The following is a 22,704-nucleotide window of genomic DNA, read 5'->3' as shown; positions in this document are numbered from 1 at the left end:
TATATATATATATATATATATATATATATTTTAATACATATTTTTTTTAGTATTTCAAGAGGCCCTGTGCTTTAATTTGAAGAGGTCTACCATGAGTTTTTGTCTGCCAATGCAGATAGAAAAGCTACAATTCTCGTTAAGAACGTTTGCACGTTGTGCAACGTTTATATAGGCTACTAATGCAATCATACAGTAAAGCATGCCTACGTCTTTTATTGTTGTAGTGTTCTCATCAACAGTTTGTCCACCACTCAGTTTTTGGCTCAGTTTTATCAAGGGGCAAAGTGTTTTAAGGGGAGTTGTGCTTACTGCAGGTTCTAGCCTCACTCCCTCATCTCTGTCTCTCTCCTCCTGAGTCTCCTCCTCACTGTGCATGACACTGACACTGCCGCCGAGACCACCACCACTATCATCAGCCAAGGGAGCTGATGAAGGTCCTGCTACTGCTGAAAACATGTCTTTTCGCCTTTTTCTTTTATTTGAGCCGCTTGGGTAACTTTGTTTCATTTTCGCGTTTAGACCATTGCCATAAAAGAAAGTTTTAGACTCGTCTTGTTCCGTCTCTGTGTACTCAGTTCGACTGTACGACTGCCTTATATCCAATAACACCACCCATTGCTCCTCCTGCTACAGCAAAGCCTCCCATCATCACTCTAGCAGCTGCTACTGTTGTCACCCCTCTTAGTGCTGGAACTGTATTCACAAGTTTCTTTAATGATTGACAGTTGCGCAGAGCTGTGAGAACTAATCCAACCATCACTGCCACACCAAAAAAAAGCTCCCAGCAATACTCCTGTGTCAGTACCTGCCAATTGGATCAAAAACTTCTCAGACACTTTGGTTTTCGCCTGATTTCTGATCTCTTCCGGTGGCAAGTTTCCTGATGACTGTTTTATGATCTCTTCCTCTCTCTGTATTTCTTTCTCCACTTCTTGTAACACCCTATTGGTGTAGCATCCATCGTTTTCCATCACACATCTTGTCTATGGTGTTAAGCAGCTCATCCACCTGGACCAGGTTGCTCCTGTAGCTATTCTGCTGTTTGTTCTTCCAGTATTTATTATCCATGATGTGGCACCGGCCGCCGCACTTCTTCACCAGATCACTCAGATTCTCATTCTGACTGACAAAGTCCTCAATTTTCATTCCTTCAGGGAGCTGGTCACCATGAGTGAAGACAATTACAGCATATTTTAAAGCATCTTCCGTGAAATACTGGCATATTTTAGTGATGACAGCCTGCTCGTGCTCTGTGAATTTCTCCACTTTAAGCACAATGAGAAAAGCATGAGGATAAGGAGCGCACTCTGTGATACACCTCAGTATCTTAGGCTTCATCTCCTCCTCAGACCTGCCTGCATCAAAGAAACCAGGAGTGTCGATCAAAGTGATGCTTCTTTCATTGACACATCTGGTTTCAGCTTGACATTCACTTGTTCCAGAGTTGGGAGTATGGTTTGTGGTGAACAATTTCTCTCCAAATATGGTGTTGGCTAGGTTGCTTTTCCCAGATCCAGTTTTCCCGAGCAGGACGATCCTCCTTGTAGCTGACACTAGAAAAGAGAATAATGACTCTGTTAAGTATGTTTGTCTCTAGCTTGATTGCTTTTTTTTTTTTAGCTTTTAAGCTTAGTTTTCTAATGCTTTTTGAGAACAAGTAACTCAGTTAAGGTAACTCAGTACTGAATTGCAATTCTTTGATGACACATAATACCTATACCCACCTTGGTCTGGTTGGTGAACATTTTTTGTGAATCCTTTGGGTTGGAAAGCTTCCTGCACAGACTTGAAGGCCTGCAGAGAAAAGGAAAATGAGGAATATGTTTATTGCTCAAGATTGACATTTATTTGTATAAGTAGATCCGGCATTAATAAAATAGCGTTATTTTTTATACACTAGATTAATTGCACTTAATATCATTACCAAGATATTTGAACCTCTGAAGCCTTCACTGCTGTTTACACACAAAGAAATCCAAATAAATTTAGAAAAGACATTTTTTTCTGTACTTACTATATACTTACTTACTATATTTAACAGCAGACACTCTGCAGACTCTAGAGTTTCATCATGGATAGTCAGTGTTTATGGTACAATGCATTTCCATTACCTCACTAGACTCCTCGTCGTTGGGGTGGATGACGATGCGGACCAGTAATGGTGTTCCGCTGGCTCGGTTCTGTCCAAACGCATGAACTTCCTCCAGTAGAACCCTGGCTACCACGCTGTCAGGAAAATGCAGGACAATCCCAGCTCCAAGTACAGGAAAGGCAACGGATCCAAACCCTCTTTTCGCACAGGAAATTAGGATTTCATTGATGCCCATTCTCAGAACCTGTAAAAGGTCAGAATTCAATGGTTTTTAAGGCTAGACAAAATAAATGCTGTATTGTGGTGCAGAAAACGGGAAAACAGCTCCTTAAACAAGAAGATAAGACACAACTGAAAACACTCCTCCAATATTTCACCTGGACTGCAGTTCCATCATGGTCATCATCCCAGGGAATGAGGTTGAGGAAGAACACTGCATTGGATGGGAGTTCAGGCAAGCCCTCCACCAGGACTGGGTCACCAGGCAGTGTTTCTTCTTCTCCTGCTTCCTTTCTAAACTTTGCCTTCAGCTGGGATCCAACCATTTTAAACAAAATGTTTCCGACACGGGTAGAGAGAGGCTCATGGCCAACCATGGGCGATACCAGGGCATCCACCTGGGAGGACAACAGCATATGTGATGGGGGTTTCACACAACTATATAGCTTATTTATTTTCTCATATTAGAAACCTAATTAAAGAAATAAAAGTTCCCCTTTATAAAAAAACATCAGTGTCTTCCTAAATCCAAATCCCTTTTTAACAGGAACATCTGGTAATTTTAACATGGAGCCTAAAGTACCAGACAGATTTACAAATACTAAACACACAAGGCACTGCAGAAATAGGCTGTAAACACAATAATGACAGATTATTATTATGGCAAACTTGTGAGCAAACACTTGCTTATGTCCACATCCAGCAGACATGGGGCAACATTAACGTTTATTGGGAGTCAGCATTTAGCCACTTGGCTTGAGATTGGTGACTGAAAAAATGTGTGTAAAACACCTCCTGCATAGACAAACTGTAATAGGATCTTCAACTGAGCTTTGCTGTTAGAAAAATACATTGGTCAAGCTGGCATAAATAGAGCCAGCAGCATTTTAAATGCATGTGATATTCAGTAGTTTTGTGTAATGTTGGAGCTCCTGCCAAACATCAAACTGTTAGCACATTATCAAGGTAAGCAAAGTAATTTATAATGTCATGCTGATGAAGTATCCTAAACACGAGTCATTCTGCAGAGAATGGTTCTAATCTTCCCATGAGCAGGTTTGATACATTTTCTTACAAATCACAGAAACGTGTCTTACCTGCTGGGTCTCGATGGTTCCCTGAATGATCTCTACATGGACACCACCTCCAGGAGCTCCAGCAGTGGCTCCTCCTGCTGTGTCTTGGGCAGAAGCATCCACCTGGAAGCCCAGATCTCTTGGTGCACTGTTTCCAGTACTTATCCCTTGGAGAAGCCGGTCACATGCTTCCTGCATTGCCCTAACCACCTCTCCTCTGTTATCAATCAGGATAACTCTGCTCAGACTTCTCCCCCCGTAACTGCCAAACTTCTTAACAGCAGTAACAATAGCCTCAGAGCACACAGTAACAGGGAGACCGAATGTCCCTGAGCTGATACAGGGAATGGCTATGGACCTGAACTCCATCATCTCTGCTAAATTCAGAGCCTTCTGGACAGTTTTTTCCAGTAACACCCCCTCTCTACCACCTGATTTTCCACCTACAGGCCCAACAGCATGCAGCAGTTTCTTGCACTTTAAGTTCCCCCCTGTGGTCACTACCACTTCACCTGTAGGAATTTTCCCATTATACTTTACTAAGGCAGTGCTCTCACTCTGTACTTCAGGGCCACCTGCTTTACTCAGTGCAGCAGCAACCCCTCCACCGTGGTCCAGATCTTCGTTGGCAGCATTCACCAGGGCATCAGCATCCTGTTTGGTGATGTCACCCTGACACACCAGCACCTGGAACCCATCACGGAGGCTGTAGTGCGCAACTGTTGTGTTTACTTCACTCAAACTCAGAGATTCCAAATTATGTGCAACACTTGGTGAAACCTCTTGTGCTAACTCTGAGAAAGGCAGATTGACTTTGTTTTGCACACTATACTGGTCCGAAATAAACTGTGTGACAGCTTCACTCAGCTCTTCAACCTCTTTGGTGTGGCCCAGTAAGCACACCGAGCTGTCTGAGCCAAACACGACCTGAGCCCTGTATTGCCCTTGGTTCATCTCATTTGTCTTGGACTTAAGCTTTTCCTGAAGCTCAGCGGAGCAGTTAGGAACATCCATCTTGACTTCCTTTATCTCAGCTTGCAGTGCATTTTCTGTTTCATCAAGATTATCAGTGGAAAGGGAGACCAAACGTAGCTCTGTGTCTCGTAACTCTACTTCCACCTTGTCACTGACACCTAAAAAGTGACTTAGCACCCCTGGATCTCTGTATGCCTTCCTTAGAAAGGCCAGCAAACGTGGGCTGATGTCAGAAACCGTCTTTTCCAACACCAAATTCTCCTGACCAGAGATCCAATCGCCAGCCTTAAGAATCTCCTCCGCAGAACCTTCCAAAACTAACTGACCGGCAGCTCCCTGCGTTACCTTCACTCCTGGACAATCTCGTCCCAAACTGTGCTCGATCTCTTTCCAGAGGAGGCGGAGCTTGGCCTCGCCCAGCCGCCGAATGCTGGTTTGCTTCTCACTCATACCTGACCTGTCCTCTACATTCATCAACCTGGCGTTCACCTGAGAACGCTCCCCGACAACAACAGCCATCCCAACCTCGCTGTACACCTTCACCTCATCTGTGCTCTGATGAGAGCTGCAGGACTGAAGCAAAGCTTTAACTTTATGAGCGTTAAACTCATAGTGGCACAGGTAGCCATCAAAAAGTTTGTCTACCTCGGCATTCCAGTCTCTATCATCACCTGCAGCACCAGGTTGAGCTAAACGCCTAACTGACACCCTCTCCTCCTCTGGGTAAAGCTGAGCAGAGCAGGCCACAGAGGCAAATTCTTTTTCTAGTTTCTCCCCAGCCTTGGGACATTCCTTAAAGTAACGAAGAAGGTAAGTATCAACTTGTAGTTCATATTCTTCACCACTTGGTGGAGGAGTTGAGGCAGGAATGGACTGTGGGCTCTGATGAAAAGAGATATACAAGTAATGACAACAACAAGAACAACAACAACAACTTTACTGGTTTATGATGCAGTAAACGACCTCTTTGGTGTCATATAACGACATGAAATGGGAAACTGTTAATAGAAATGTATTTTTTGACTACACAATCTTGATTGAATGACAGAAATGTTGTGCTAACCTGTACTGGAGCTGTAGGATCCTGGCTTGGAGAGGAGATGATGTGTCCCATGGTGCCTCGGACAGTGAACGCCACACCATCCACAACATGCTCAGATTTCTGCAGGACTGCCAGCTGATCTATTAAAAGTATGTGACATTATGTATTGTGTTTTAAATCATGGACTTGCTGCTCATTTGACAAAACATTTTTTTGTCACTAATAGAAAAAAACAAAAATGGATGTAGGCCTAGTGTGTAGCCTACTTCTCTCCAAAAAGAGCAAAGTTGCTGTTTCAATCCCCCTCTCCCACAGTGTACACACACACACTCACACACACACACACACACACACACACACACACACACACTCACTCACTCACACACACACACACACACACACACACACACACACACACACACACACACACACACACACACACACACACACACACAGTACTTCAACATGACTGATAATGACCTGCTTTGTTGTTTCTCATGCAATCAAGTTTTATAGACAACTGATTCTACTAAAGTAGGCCTACTGTACATTCAGTTAACTGGTGCAGTGACTGAAAACTGGAAATCTACTAATCTTTTGCATTGGGTTATTGTTACATTCTTTTCTACATGGTAGTCTATACTTAAGCTATAGGCTAACGTTACTTCTTCGAGATATTCGGCGACTTCCAAAGCTCATCTGTGGCAGAATTGGTTTAGGTTTCATTTTCGGGAGAGTGAAACTTATATCAGTGAGCCTACTTTGTAGCAAGGGCGAGGCTAGCCCCTTTTTAGGGGTGCTGAAGCACCCCTAAAAAGGAGCTCAGCACCCCTAAAACTTGGAGTTAGAAATGTTGTTATTCTAACATTTTTGTTCGTCTTTGACAAGGTTAAATAATGTCCAAAACATACTCCGTAGTTTGTGGTTTAAAATGTATGTGTTAAGGATGAAAATGAAAACATCCCCGCTTAGCAAATGGTATCATCCTCTTCTCTTCTTCTACTTCTCCTCTGTACCTGTACCGCTCAGCACGACCGTCATCCAGCGCGAAACACACGCAGAGTGAGAACCCGTTATGTAGTGTTGTGAATCAACTAAGTTGCTCCAAAGCTGTGTCTCACAAACCATATCGGTGAGTACCTGAATCACGTGTACACCTATAATAACGCCGCCTTCACACTGGCAGTTGAAATCAGCTCCGTAATACGCAATACGCCCCCAGCGGACGTCGTACTACACCGTTGAAAAGGCAGAGAGACTAGAACGAGTGATAAGTGTCTGAATGTCCGATTCTCTCTGACCTCTCTTATACAGATATAAACAGAAAGGCTGCTGCATGGAGAAAAGTTGCCCAGGACGTTGACATGTCACGTCGGTTAAATGTGATATAGGGTATAATGTCAATAGTTCGGTGTCTATTGCTAGCTAACCAATTAGCATTAGCAGGTTTGTTTATCAGTACCATAGCAACGCACATCACGTGCGTCTTTTCTGGTCAGTCGTCATGGAAACATCTCTATCACTCTGGCCCTGGCGTTTGGACCAGAGTGAAAAAACAAACATATCACTGTATACTACCAGTAGGCCTATGTGTGAAAACACTCACTGTGGCTTTTTAAATGAATTGTTATTCATTCCTAGATTTATATCTGTTATTTTTCAGTTGTGGCTGACTATCAAACTAGACAATAAAAGAAAGTTTAATGTTTTTCTTTTGCTGTATTTATTCATTCCTCACACACAGAGGATTTAACCTGAACCAGGCTTAACTCCTGAACTCATAGCATTACTCTCTCTCTCTCTTTCTCTCTCTCTCTCTCTCTCTCTCTCTCTCTCTCTCTCTCTCTCTCTCTCGGCACATGGAGTTAACGGTCAGGAAAACCAGCTGAGTGAAGAAGGTTTTGTGTTTGTTACAGGCGGCTGTCTGTGTGAACTCTCACAATTAAGCTGGTGCTCTGAAAAGGTCTCAAAAAAAAGAAAAACAATCTGGATGTTGGAGTTAGTTGAACCAATGTTAAAATGATAAAGTTATTTTTCAATAGACATATTTTTGTTGGCAGTCGGGCTCATTGGGTGCTCAGCACCCCTAAAGCTCTGACCCTAGAATCGCCCCTGCTTTGTAGTTCAAACATAGGGTAGTCTACCTCTTTATCCAACATAAGACAGACGACATTACATCATATAGAACATGAGTTGATCAGTAATCTACGGTGTCTTATCTTATTGGCTACCTTTTTGACATTTGAAAGCAACGCTGTAGATGTCATCCTTCACCCTGCTCACTGGTCCGCAGTCTCCTCCGCCGGATCTGCGCCGAACACGGAAATATGTTTCTATCCTCTTCGCCTGCTCCCCGAGCAGACTGCTGTGCCACTCAAAGAAAACGGAGTACTGGTAAACACCATCCATAGTGTCGCTCTTCTTGTGAAGAGACGAAGAACGACAATCATATGCAGCGTCCGATTGGAGGAGCAGTGTGTTTACAGTCGCCGTGTGATCCCGCTGATCTGCGCACCTAGTGCTGGGAAAGCAGAGCAAAGTCAAATATCACCATGGTGACTTCATACCACAGGGAGGTACGGTGCAGTATGTCGTTACTGCTAACGCTGAAACAGAAGAAAAAACAACTTACTTTATAGGGAATAGTGTCACAGGGTAGATTTTTTCAATCCAACAAACCCCACTAACCCCAATCAAAAATAACGATGATAATAATAAATGAAAAAATATAATAAAAAATAATAATAATAATAATAGGCTAATTGCAAAATTAACCAACTTTTCCCTTTAATATTTTTATTTCACTCGACCCTGTTAAAACACTATATGTGGATAAGTATTGAAGAACCCTCCCTTTGCCACAGACTGGATCATAAAGCATTACCATTACACCAAGCAAGGAGATACATATGCATGTTTGTGTGTTATGCTATCTTGTTTTTCCTGTCCTGCCTGTTTGTGCCACTTGTGCTATGCCTATGAGGTTGTCTGTTACATGGACTGAACGTGTGGCTTGTGTGTGTATATGTATGTGTTGGTATTGAAGTTGATAATGACCATCTGTTCTTGTTTATATGTTGATCTTGTCATTTTTTTATTTTTTACATTTATAGTCAATTTTACCTGTATTGGGCTAAACCTGTATGTACTTATAATCCTTTTATCTTTTTAGGTGTGACATTATACGATCTGCCCAGGGACAGCAGATGTAAAATAGCCTTTTGGCTAATTCTGGCACATTTGACATTTTTATATGTATTATTTGTGTGCATTGTCCCTGTTAAATAGACCTGAAATAAATAAATAAATATGAGGATGTGCATTAAAGTATGCCTTTTGTTTGTCAAAAAGTCATTCTCAGACAAAAGCCTACAAATGTACCATATGTTATCTTACACAATGATGGTCTTTGTGTTTCAAGCTTCTTTATTTGTCACATGCATAGTCATACACTTACAAGAAGCAGTGAAATGAATTCCTGACTCCACTCCAACTGTGCTATCACATGACTAATAGCATAATAAGTTAAGTTATAGAATAAAAGTTAAGTTTAAAACATGAATAAATAAGAAGTTTGGGGTCAATGACCCCAGAGATATATTGTATCTCTTCTGTATTGTGTATATCTATTGCTAATGTATTTTATTTTACCATGTTTTATAGCTAGGGATCCCAAAGTGTCAACTAATGCTTTCTTTTCTGCAGACCTATGAAATGTGTCCTAACTGTTTTAAAAAATGATTTTAAACTGTTTAAAATCGTGTTTTAAAGCAGTTCTCATAAAATTCCAGAAAAAAAGGTCAAGGTAATTAGACAAATAATTGACAATTAAACTATCAGAAGAACAGAACATAGTTAAGTAATATGTTTCTTGAAAACATAAACAACGTTAACACAGAAACCAAGTTTACCATCTAAGAATAAGTACTTACGGTTATCTCAGGTTTCACTGGCTGACCTGTTGGTTATGACGGGCTGAGTGGCAAAGTCTTGTGACAGAGCTGCTACTCAGCTCTTTTGTTTTATTAGGTTTGAGCTTCAGTATACTTTGCTGACACCAATGGCTCAGGTATGCCACCTTCTGAGTCATAGCAGCCTCATGCCTGCTGCATACGACACACAGGGCTAGGATCTGCTCATTTGGATGAGTTATTTATAGCGTGATATTCTTACCTCTTACCCTCTCATCACACTATAAAGTGTTATATTTCCAGTGTAACATGTCTATTCTATCTTATTTGTATACTCCAATGTTCCCTCTATTATCTCGTTATTTCACTTTTTCCCCCACAAACTATCACCTCTAAAATGCTGCTTTCATTTCATTAGCAACTTTTACACTCCTAAGGCACAGTACATATGTACTGTACTGTATACTGTATTTGTATGTACTGTATGTACACAAAACATGAACTAGAAGTGAATCTCCTTTAGTGCTCAATATCCATCTGATAAACAGAGACTAGGTGATGAAAAAACCTCTTATCAAGTATTATTAAGTGCAGTGGAGCTGTTACTTTGAACTTAAGTAAATGGGACTGTTAATATTCTTTGAATGGACTGAAAGGTCATACTGAAAATGCTTTCATGTCTCCTTAATGAAATAATATGTTGAAATAGAGCAAAACTAACAAATGTTTTAAACCATGTGAACTTTTGTACACTGAATCAAATAAAAAAAATCCTTGAGCATAAAGACAACCTTATAGAACCACGCCTGGCTGTTTGAGTTGTGACTAATGGTATACTGTACTGTAGGTGTGTCTTTGTACCTTGGCAGATACTGATATCTGAGTTGTTTATCCAAACATTAGGGAATATCCTACATAGTGGGATACAGGTGCCCTCTAGTGTCCATGTCACAGTGCTTTCAAAGTCATTCTATGAATATTCTAAAATTTGAAATATTTTCTACAATTTTGTTCACCCCATTTACATCAATGAGGGTTCAGTAAATAATAGTTACAACTCTCAGTATTGTACAGTGATTCATGAAGACAATAAATGTTCTGTGTCTTTCCCTTCATGACGGTTGCCTTTATTACAGTACTGTAGCATTATATTTCATTCATTTTGGGTGGAAACTGGAAACTGAGTGTATCACAGAGCAAGAGTCGGTAAACTGAGAAAGAAAGAGCAGATTTCACACACCGGACACCATCATGTATGAGCTTTAAATAATAAAGGTTTATTTTAAAGTATATCAGCCACTGTAGGCCTACCAAAATTACATATTATTATACATGTATATTACATATGTGTACATACATATATATAAATACAGGCTCAACATTAACGGTTGGCCTTGGCAACCAAATTGTGACAAGTGGCAACCTAATCACCACCCCTGGTTGCCCCCGTGGCAACCACATTATTGTAGCCCACTTTTTTCTTGTACTGTACTTTCATTACAATAAATAAATCATCATTGATGGCATTCGAGCATATGCGTTACGGATGTTTAAATTTGCGTTCTGATTTGTTTACTACATCATGCTGTCAGACAAAGGCTAATTGTTATATTTTCCATCTCTGTCTGCACTATTTTTCGCCCAAAAAGGACACAGTGAATAGGTTGGTCAACAGAACTTCAAACCATACTGGACATTTAGTTTTGTGTGGTCTAATAGAACTCCTACCTGATGTCATCACTGATCTCATCTCTACTTGATGCCATCGCCGACCTCATGTCTGTCTAATTCACTCCTTGCCTGTTTTTCTCCACTAAGACATATTGTCAAACAAACATTATGTAATTGATTTTCCATATTAGTTTTTCCATATTAATAATATTAAGAAATTAATACATTGGTATCAAGTGGCTCCCCCTACACTTCAACCTAATGTTAGCCCTACCTGTTGCCTTCCCCTGTCTTTCCTGATCCACCATCCTCACACCTGAATGAAATGAACTCACTGTTAAATATAGCAGCCTAAATTCAATTCTTAAATCAGCCTAGTGATGGCATCAGATAAGACAACTAGTATGGATTAAGGTTGTGCTGCTGTTGAAATTACATTCACATTTTGGATTTTAAAAAGTACAAATATGGAGAGCCACTTAGCATAGACCTTTAAATAGAGAGAGAGAGAGAGAGAGAGAGAGAGAGAGAGAGAGAGGTGTGACCCTGTAATTACAGCTTCAATGTCACCCAACAGATGTAACTATAGCCTGTATGTCTGACAGCTAATGGTAAAACAGTTATTGCATTAGTGATGTTTTCCAGAGTCTTGTCATTTATTGTACATGGTACCTTATATTTTCCAGTTTTCAGCTCAGCAACCTCGGCTTTGCATATTCTAGGCTAGCCGTAAACCCCCATTTGGCTGCTACATTCCCAGTGTTAGCAAAGTAATGCTAGCTAGTCTGTTAACATGAATATTTGCAAGCCTCCAAGCACAGACGTCGCACTTTATATCCTACCTGCCTTTCACCATCCACTTATTTAACTCATGTTGCATCCATTGACATGCTATCTCCTTTTCCCTCTTTGTTTTTCTATTTTAGCCACCGACAGCTTTTTTGCTTTATCCATCTTTTTCCATAGATGACAACTCACTACTGTACCTGCTCGCTCAGCGCTCACGGCGCCCCTGCTCGCGATATTACGAATCCTACTATGGCCACGCCAAGAAGCCCAGCCCCCCGCTCCCTCTTCTACAGTATATCAAAATTCTATGATGGAATCTTATGAGATAGGGCGCCTACTCTAGCCTGTTAGTCCTCTAAAATGTTATATATCATTGAGGAAATGCAGAAATGATTTAGAAACGCACAAAAGCAGCTACATATAGAAAATACCAACAACAACAAACCTTTTACCATTGCTTTGGCGTCCCCATGGTGCTGCGTCCCTATGGCTACATATCTTGACCTTGACCTCTGAACCAAAAAAGGTTTGTATTGCAAAATTACCCATATTTGCATTCAATGTATAATACATTACAAAGTAAATGTCAACACTGTATTTGACTTGATGCACTTCATCTTTACAGGATGTGATGGAATTACAACAGGAAACACACTTTTTAAGGTGCACAATCTCCACCTTCAACATTGCCAAAAGACAATGAACACAATTCTGCACAAAATATGACAGTATAGGTTATGAGAACTTAAAATAAATATACACTATATACATAAATGTGCCAAAAAACATTTCATTTTGACAATATGGCCTTAGCAATAAACAAGCCATTCTTTAATGCCACCAACTGTTTAGTACCCTTCTTTTTTTTTACTTTCTTAAAAAGTATCGGTTCAGGCACCGTTAAGGCACCGGTACCGTTTTAAAAGTACCGCTTTAGCACCGGTATCCAAACCAAACAATACCCAACCCTAATATTGACTCTAGATTCAAATGTGTGACAAGATTCACACAGTTTTCTTTAGTTTACAATAAATAAATAAATAATAAACAACTACAAATCTTAAAATCAACATGTACATGTACTTAAAAACAGTTCTGAAATTCAAAATAATACAATTTTAATCATGTGATAAAATATGCGATTAATCGTGATTAACTATAGAAATTCAACGATTAATCGTGATTAAGAAAATGTAATCGTTTGACAGCCGTTCTCTCTCTCTCTCTCTCTCTCTCTCTCTCTCTCTCTCTCTCTCTCTCTCTTTATATATATATATATATATATATATATATATATATATTTTAATACATATTTTTTTTAGTATTTCAAGAGGCCCTGTGCTTTAATTTGAAGAGGTCTACCATGAGTTTTTGTCTGCCAATGCAGATAGAAAAGCTACAATTCTCGTTAAGAACGTTTGCACGTTGTGCAACGTTTATATAGGCTACTAATGCAATCATACAGTAAAGCATGCCTACGTCTTTTATTGTTGTAGTGTTCTCATCAACAGTTTGTCCACCACTCAGTTTTTGGCTCAGTTTTATCAAGGGGCAAAGTGTTTTAAGGGGAGTTGTGCTTACTGCAGGTTCTAGCCTCACTCCCTCATCTCTGTCTCTCTCCTCCTGAGTCTCCTCCTCACTGTGCATGACACTGACACTGCCGCCGAGACCACCACCACTATCATCAGCCAAGGGAGCTGATGAAGGTCCTGCTACTGCTGAAAACATGTCTTTTCGCCTTTTTCTTTTATTTGAGCCGCTTGGGTAACTTTGTTTCATTTTCGCGTTTAGACCATTGCCATAAAAGAAAGTTTTAGACTCGTCTTGTTCCGTCTCTGTGTACTCAGTTCGACTGTACGACTGCCTTATATCCAATAACACCACCCATTGCTCCTCCTGCTACAGCAAAGCCTCCCATCATCACTCTAGCAGCTGCTACTGTTGTCACCCCTCTTAGTGCTGGAACTGTATTCACAAGTTTCTTTAATGATTGACAGTTGCGCAGAGCTGTGAGAACTAATCCAACCATCACTGCCACACCAAAAAAAAGCTCCCAGCAATACTCCTGTGTCAGTACCTGCCAATTGGATCAAAAACTTCTCAGACACTTTGGTTTTCGCCTGATTTCTGATCTCTTCCGGTGGCAAGTTTCCTGATGACTGTTTTATGATCTCTTCCTCTCTCTGTATTTCTTTCTCCACTTCTTGTAACACCCTATTGGTGTAGCATCCATCGTTTTCCATCACACATCTTGTCTATGGTGTTAAGCAGCTCATCCACCTGGACCAGGTTGCTCCTGTAGCTATTCTGCTGTTTGTTCTTCCAGTATTTATTATCCATGATGTGGCACCGGCCGCCGCACTTCTTCACCAGATCACTCAGATTCTCATTCTGACTGACAAAGTCCTCAATTTTCATTCCTTCAGGGAGCTGGTCACCATGAGTGAAGACAATTACAGCATATTTTAAAGCATCTTCCGTGAAATACTGGCATATTTTAGTGATGACAGCCTGCTCGTGCTCTGTGAATTTCTCCACTTTAAGCACAATGAGAAAAGCATGAGGATAAGGAGCGCACTCTGTGATACACCTCAGTATCTTAGGCTTCATCTCCTCCTCAGACCTGCCTGCATCAAAGAAACCAGGAGTGTCGATCAAAGTGATGCTTCTTTCATTGACACATCTGGTTTCAGCTTGACATTCACTTGTTCCAGAGTTGGGAGTATGGTTTGTGGTGAACAATTTCTCTCCAAATATGGTGTTGGCTAGGTTGCTTTTCCCAGATCCAGTTTTCCCGAGCAGGACGATCCTCCTTGTAGCTGACACTAGAAAAGAGAATAATGACTCTGTTAAGTATGTTTGTCTCTAGCTTGATTGCTTTTTTTTTTTTAGCTTTTAAGCTTAGTTTTCTAATGCTTTTTGAGAACAAGTAACTCAGTTAAGGTAACTCAGTACTGAATTGCAATTCTTTGATGACACATAATACCTATACCCACCTTGGTCTGTCATTGACTTGAAGGCCTGCAGAGAAAAGGAAGTAAATGTTTTAATATCAATTTCAGTATGTACTCATCTGATGCAGGAAAATGTTAAATGAAGAATATGTTTATTGCTCAAGATTGACATTTATTTGTATAAGTAGATCCGGCATTAATAAAATAGCGTTATTTTTTATACACTAGATTAATTGCATTCAATATCATTACCAAGATATTTGAACCTCTGAAGCCTTCACTGCTGTTTACACACAAAGAAATCCAAATAAATTTAGAAAAGACATTTTTTTCTGTACTTACTATATACTTACTTACTATATTTAACAGCAGACACTCTGCAGACTCCAGAGTTTCATCATGAATAGTCAGTATTTATGGTATAACGCATTTCCATTACCTCACTAGACTCCTCGTCGTTGGGGTGGATGACGATGCGGACCAGTAATGGTGTTCCGCTGGCTCGGTTCTGTCCAAACGCATGAACTTCCTCCAGTAGAACCCTGGCTACCACGCTGTCAGGAAAATGCAGGACAATCCCAGCTCCAAGTACAGGAAAGGCAACGGATCCAAACCCTCTTTTCGCACAGGAAATTAGGATTTCATTGATGCCCATTCTCAGAACCTGTAAAAGGTCAGAATTCAATGGTTTTTAAGGCTAGACAAAATAAATGCTGTATTGTGGTGCAGAAAACGGGAAAACAGCTCCTTAAACAAGAAGATAGGACACAACTGAAAACACTCCTCCAATATTTCACCTGGACTGCAGTTCCATCATGGTCATCATCCCAGGGAATGAGGTTGAGGAAGAACACTGCATTGGATGGGAGTTCAGGCAAGCCCTCCACCAGGACTGGGTCACCAGGCAGTGTTTCTTCTTCTCCTGCTTCCTTTCTAAACTTTGCCTTCAGCTGGGATCCAACCATTTTAAACAAAATGTTTCCGACACGGGTAGAGAGAGGCTCATGGCCAACCATGGGCGATACCAGGGCATCCACCTGGGAGGACAACAGCATATGTGATGGGGGTTTGACACAACTATATAGCTTATTTATTTTCTCATATTAGTCCTAATTAAAGAAATAAAAGTTCCCCTTTATAAAAAAACATCAGTGTCTTCCTAAATCCAAATCCCTTTTTAACAGGAACATCTGGTAATTTTAACATGGAGCCTAAAGTACCAGACAGATTTACAAATACTAAACACACAAGGCACTGCAGAAATAGGCTGTAAACACAATAATGACAGATTATTATTATGGCAAACTTGTGAGCAAACACTTGCTTATGTCCACATCCAGCAGACATGGGGCAACATTAACGTTTATTGGGAGTCAGCATTTAGCCACTTGGCTTGAGATTGGTGACTGAAAAAATGTGTGTAAAACACCTCCTGCATAGACAAACTGTAATAGGATCTTCAACTGAGCTTTGCTGTTAGAAAAATACATTAGTCAAGCTGGCATAAATAGAGCCAGCAGCATTTTAAATGCCTGTGATATTCAGTAGTTTTGTGTAATGTTGGAGCTCCTGCCAAACATCAAACTGTTAGCACATCATTAAGGTAAGCAAAGTCATTTATAATGTCATGCCTGTCATGTAGAAAAGCCCTTGTGGAAGTATCCTAAACACGAGTCATTCTGCAGAGAGTGGTTCTAATCTTCCAATCAGCAGGTTTGATACATTTTCTTACAAATCACAGAAACGTGTCTTACCTGCTGGGTCTCGATGGTTCCCTGAATGATCTCTACATGGACACCACCTCCAGGCGCTCCAGCAGTGGCTCCTCCTGCTGTGTCTTGGGCAGAAGCATCCACCTGGAAGCCCAGATCTCTTGGTGCACTGTTTCCAGTACTTATCCCTTGGAGAAGCCGGTCACATGCTTCCTGCATTGCCCTAACCACCTCTCCTCTGTTATCAATCAGGATGACTCTGCTCAGACTTCTCCCCCCGTAACTGCCAAACTTCTTAACAGCAGTAACAATAGCCTCAGAGCACACAGTAACAGGGACACCGAATGTCCCTGAGCTGATACAGGGAATGGCTATGGACCTGAACTCCATCATCTCTGCTAAATTCAGAGCCTTCTGGACAGTTTTTTCCAGTAACACCCCCTCTCTACCACCTGATTTTCCACCTACAGGCCCAACAGCATGCAGCAGTTTCTTGCACTTTAAGTTCCCCCCTGTGGTCACTACCACTTCACCTGTAGGAATTTTCCCATTATACTTTACTAAGGCAGTGCTCTCACTCTGTACTTCAGGGCCACCTGCTTTACTCAGTGCAGCAGCAACCCCTCCACCGTGGTCCAGATCTTCGTTGGCAGCATTCACCAGGGCATCAGCATCCTGTTTAGTGATGTCACCCTGACACACCAGCACCTGGAACCCATCATGGAGGCTGTAGTGCACAACTGTTGTGTTTACTTCACTCAAACTCAGAGATTCCAAATTATGTGCAACACTTGGTGAAACCTCTTGTGCTAACTCTGAGAAAGGCAGATTGACTTTGTTTTGCACACTAGACTGGTCCAAAATAAACTGTGTGACAGCTTCACTCAGCTCTTCAACCTCTTTGGTGTGGCCCAGTAAGCACACCGAGCTGTCTGAGCCAAACACGACCTGAGCCCTGTATTGCCCTTGGTTCATCTCATTTGTCTTGGACTTAAGCTTTTCCTGAAGCTCAACGGAGCAGTTAGGAACATCCATCTTGACTTCCTTTATCTCAGCTTGCAGTGCATTTTCTGTTTCATCAAGATTATCAGTGGAAAGGGAGACCAAACGTAGCTCTGTGTCTCGTAACTCTACTTCCACCTTGTCACTGACACCTAAAAAGTGACTTAGCACCCCTGGATCTCTGTATGCCTTCCTTAGAAAGGCCAGCAAACGTGGGCTGATGTCAGAAACCGTCTTTTCCAACACCAAATTCTCCTGACCAGAGATCCAATCGCCAGCCTTAAGAATCTCCTCCGCAGAACCTTCCAAAACTAACTGACCGGCAGCTCCCTGCGTTACCTTCACTCCTGGACAATCTCGTCCCAAACTGTGCTCGATCTCTTTCCAGAGGAGGCGGAGCTTGGCCTCGCCCAGTCGTCGAATGCTGGTTTGCTTCTCACTCATACCTGACCTGTCCTCTACATTCATCAACCTGGCGTTCACCTGAGAACGCTCCCCGACAACAACAGCCATCCCAACCTCGCTGTACACCTTCACTTCATCTGTGCTCTGATGAGTGCTGCAGGACTGAAGCAAAGCTTTAACTTTATGAGCGTTAAACTCATAGTGGCACAGGTAGCCATCAAAAAGTTTGTCTACCTCGGCATTCCAGTCTCTATCATCACCTGCAGCACCAGGTTGAGCTAAACGCCTAACTGACACCCTCTCCTCCTGTGGGTAAAGCTGAGCAGAGCAGGCCACAGAGGCAAATTCTTTTTCTAGTTTCTCCCCAGCCTTGGGACATTCCTTAAAGTAACGAAGAAGGTAAGTATCAACTTGTACTTCATATTCTTCACCGCTTGGTGGAGGAGTTGAGGCAGGAACGGACTGTGGGCTCTGATGAAAAGAGATATACAAGTAATGACAACAACAACAACAACAACAACAACTTTACTGGTTGATGACGCAGTATACGACCTCTTTGGTGTTATATAACAACATGAAATGGGAAACTGTTAATAGAAATGTATTTTTTGACTACACAATATTGACTGAATGACAGAAATGTTGTGCTAACCTGTACTGGAGCTGTAGGATCCTGGCTTGGAGAGGAGATGATGTGTCCCATGGTGCCTCGGACAGTGAACACCACACCATCCACAACATGCTCAGATTTCTGCAGGACTGCCAGCTGATCTATTAAAAGTATGTGACATTATTTATTGTGTTTTAAATCATGGACTTGCTGCTCTTTTGACAAAACATTTTTTTGTCACTAATAGAAAAAAACAACATTGGATGTAGGCCTAGTGTGTAGCCTACTTCTCTCCAAAAAGAGCAAAGTTGCTGTTTCAATCCCCCTCTCCCACAGTGTACACACACACACTCACTCACACACACACACACACACACACACACACACACACACACACACACACACACACACACACACACACAGTACTTCAACATGAGTGATAATGACCTGCTTTGTTGTTTCTCATGCAATCATGTTTTATAGACAACTGATTCTACTAAAGTAGGCCTACTGTACATTCAGTTAACTGGTGCAGTGACTGAAAACTGGAAATCTACTAATCTTTTGCATTGGATTATTGTTATTCTTTTCTACATGGTAGTCTATACTTAAGCTATAGGCTAACGTTACTTCTTCGGGATATTCGGCGACTTCCAAAGCTCATCTGTGGCAGAATTGGTTTAGGTTTCATTTTCGGGAGAGTGAAACTTATATCAGTGAGCCTACTTTGTAGTTCAAACATAGGGTAGTCTACCTCTTTATCCAACATAAGACAGACGACATTACATCATTTAGAACATGAGTTGATCAGTAATCTACGGTGTCTTATCTTATTGGCTACCTTTTTGACATTTGAAAGCAACGCTGTAGATGTCATCCTTCACCCTGCTCACTGGTCCGCAGTCTCCTCCGCCGGATCTGCGCCGAACACGGAAATATGTTTCTATCCTCTTCGCCTGCTCCCCGAGCAGACTGCTGTGCCACTCAAAGAAAACGGAGTACTGGTAAACACCATCCATAGTGTCGCTCTTCTTGTGAAGAGACGAAGAAAGACAATCATATGCAGCGTCCGATTGGAGGAGCAGTGTGTTTACAGTCGCCGTGTGATCCCGCTGATCTGCGCACCTAGTGCTGGGAAAGCAGAGCAAAGTCAAATATCACCATGGTGACTTCATACCACAGGGAGGTCCGGTGCAGTATGTCGTTACTGCTAACGCTGAAACAGAAGAAAAAACAACTTACTTTATAGGGAATAGTGTCACAGGGTAGATTTTTTCAATCCAACAAACCCCACTAACCCCAATAAAAAATAACAATGATAATAATAAATGAAAAAAATATAATAAATAATAATAATAATAGGCTAATTGCAAAATTAACCAACTTTTCCCTTTAATATTTCGTCATTCGACCCTGTTAAAACACTATATGTGGATAAGTATTGAAGAACCCTCCCTTTGCCACAGACTGGATCATAAAGCATTACCATTACACCAAGCAAGGAGATACATATGCATGTTTGTGTGTTATGCTATCTTGTTTTTCCTGTCCTGCCTGTTTGTGCCACTTGTGCTATGCCTATGAGGTTGTCTGTTACATGGACTGAACGTTTGGCTTGTGTGTGTATATGTATGTGTTGGTATTGAAGTTGATAATGACCATCTGTTCTTGTTTATATGTTGATCTTGTCATTTTTTTTATTTTTTACATTTATAGTCAATTTTACTTGTATTGGGCTAAACCTGTATGTACTATTATACTCCTTTTATCTTTTTAGGTGTGACATTATACGATCTGCCCAGGGACAGCAGATGTAAAATAGCCTTTTGGCTAATTCTGGCACATTTGACATTTTTATATGTATTATTTGTGTGCATTGTCCCTGTTAAATAGACCTGAAATAAATAAATAAATATGAGGATGTGCATTAAAGTATGCCCTTTGTTTGTCAAAAAGTCATTCTCAGACAAAAGCCTACAAATGTACCATATGTTATCTTACACAATGATGGTCTTTGTGTTTCAAGTTTCTTTATTTGTCACATGCATAGTCATACACTTACAAGAAGCAGTGAAATGAATTCCTGACTCCACTCCAACTGTGCTATCACATGACTAATAGCATAATAAGTTAAGTTATAGAATAAAAGTTAAGTTTAAAACATGAATAAATAAGAAGTTTGGGGTCAATGACCCCAGAGATATATTGTATCTCTTCTGCATTGTGTATATCTATTGCTAATGTATTTTATTTTACCATGTTTTATAGCTAGGGATCCCAAAGTGTCAAGTAATGCTTTCTTTTCTGCAGACCTATGAAATGTGTCCCAACTGTTTTAAAAAACGATTTTAAACTGTTTAAAATTGTGTTTTAAAGCAGTTCTCATAAAATTCCAGAAAAAAAGGTCAAGGTAATTAGACAAATAATTGACAATTAAACTATCAGAAGAACAGAACATAGTTAAGTAATATGTTTCTTGAAAACATAAACAACGTTACCACAGAAACAAAGTTTACCATCTAAGAATAAGTACTTACAGTTATCTCAGGTTTCACTGGCTGACCTGTTGGTTATGACGGGCTGAGTGGCAAAGTCCTGTGACAGAGCTGCTACTCAGCTCTTTTGTTTTATTAGGTTTGAGCTTCAGTATACTTTGCTGACACCAATGGCTCAGGTATGCCACCTTCTGAGTCATAGCAGCCTCATGCCTGCTGCATACGACACACAGGGCTAGGATCTGCTCATTTGGATGAGTTATTTATAGCGTGATATTCTTACCTCTTACCCTCTCTACTCATCACACCATAAAGTGTTATATTTCCAGTGTAACGTGTCTATTCTATCTTATTTGTATACTCCAATGTTCCCTCTATTATCTCGTTATTTCACTTTTTTCCCCCACAAACTATCACCTCTAAAATGCTGCTTTCATTTCATTAGCAACTTTTACACTCCTAAGGCACAGTACATATGTACTGTACTGTATACTGTATTTGTATGTACTGTATGTACACAAAACATGAACTTGAAGTGAATCTCCTAGTGCTCAATATCCATCTAGGACAAACAGAGACTAGGTGATGAAAAAAAGTCTTATCAAGTATTATTAAGTGCAGTGGAGCTGTTACTTTGAACTTAAGTGAATGGGACTGTTAATATTCTTTGAATGGACTGAAAGGTCATACTGAAAATGCTTTCATGTCTCCTTAATGAAATAATATGTTGAAATAGAGCAAAACTAACAAATGTTTTAAACCATGTGAACTTTTGTACACTGAATCAAATAAAAAATATCCTTGAGCATAAAGACAACCTTATAGAACCACGCCTGGCTGTTTGAGTTGTGACTAATGGTATACTGTACTGTAGGTGTGTCTTTGTACCTTGGCAGATACTGATATCTGAGTTGTTTATCCAAACATTAGGGAATATCCTACATAGTGGGATACAGGTGCCCTCTAGTGTCCATGTCACAGTGCTTTCAAAGTCATTCTATGAATATTCTAAAATTTGAAATATTTTTTACAATTTTGTTCACCCCATTACATCAATGAGGGTTCAGTAAATAATAGTTACACCTCTCAGTATCGCACAATGATTCATGAAGACAATAAATGTTCTGTGTCTTTCCCTTCATGACGGTTGCCTTTATTACAGTACTGTAGCATTATATTTCATTCATTTTGGGTGGAAACTGGAAACTGAGTGTATCACAGAGCAAGAGTCGGTAAACTGAGAAAAAAAGAGCAGATTTCACACACCGGTTTTTGCAAGCATCCACCCTGCTAATGTTTCAGACACTGTTCTTAGTTTATCTCTCTTAGCTGCAGAAATGCACAACAGCAGCTGACTGTGACCCGCCCCCCCTGACCTCTCTGTGGAACAGGCAGAGGCACAGCCTGTGTCCAAAAATATTCACTCCAGTTGTCTGTCATTTAGTTTATATTGTTATCTAAATGTCTTGTCAGAATTATTATAGTCTATTTAATGAACTCAAATCACCTCACGATACAACATACTATGAGTAATATTAAGGACTGACCTGAGTAGTGTCCGAGATTACTATTTTTTTTGCCATCTTGAGACACTGTGTAGTTCCCTAAATACAATTCAATCAGGAGAGACTTTGTTGAAAGATTTATTGTACATATGCATATGAAATATAAAGAGTCTTTGGAGATTAGACTCCACAGTTATAAAATATTTTTTTATAGGGGTAGAGAAACAAGACATATCCCCCCAGTGG

At 40.6% G+C, this 22,704-nt stretch overlaps 2 protein-coding genes across 2 annotated transcripts; both read right to left on the bottom strand.

The window, feature by feature from the left end:
- Positions 1 to 679: 679 nt before the first annotated feature.
- LOC116045606 lies at positions 680 to 9,449 on the bottom strand. Its single transcript, XM_035994079.1, has 8 exons — positions 9,337 to 9,449; positions 7,636 to 7,925; positions 5,426 to 5,544; positions 3,409 to 5,244; positions 2,470 to 2,709; positions 2,112 to 2,336; positions 1,725 to 1,794; positions 680 to 1,553 (listed from the first exon to the last, which is right to left on the bottom strand). The coding sequence occupies exons 2-8, from the start codon at positions 7,811 to 7,813 to the stop codon at positions 943 to 945; spliced, it is 3,279 nt and encodes a 1,092-aa protein (XP_035849972.1). The 5' UTR covers positions 7,814 to 7,925; positions 9,337 to 9,449; the 3' UTR covers positions 680 to 942.
- A 4,277-nt stretch (positions 9,450 to 13,726) lies between these two features.
- On the bottom strand, positions 13,727 to 19,654 carry LOC118493615. Its single transcript, XM_035994080.1, has 7 exons — positions 19,300 to 19,654; positions 18,501 to 18,619; positions 16,484 to 18,319; positions 15,527 to 15,766; positions 15,169 to 15,393; positions 14,772 to 14,796; positions 13,727 to 14,600 (listed from the first exon to the last, which is right to left on the bottom strand). The coding sequence occupies exons 1-7, from the start codon at positions 19,475 to 19,477 to the stop codon at positions 13,990 to 13,992; spliced, it is 3,234 nt and encodes a 1,077-aa protein (XP_035849973.1). The 5' UTR covers positions 19,478 to 19,654; the 3' UTR covers positions 13,727 to 13,989.
- Between the last annotated feature and the right edge of the window lie 3,050 nt (positions 19,655 to 22,704).

The sequence above is a fragment of the Sander lucioperca genome, chromosome 17 (genome assembly GCF_008315115.2).
Source record: "Sander lucioperca isolate FBNREF2018 chromosome 17, SLUC_FBN_1.2, whole genome shotgun sequence".
NCBI lineage: Eukaryota > Metazoa > Chordata > Actinopteri > Perciformes > Percidae > Sander > Sander lucioperca.
Note: the sequence above shows the minus strand (reverse complement) of the source record. Positions and strands in the feature narration are given on the sequence as shown.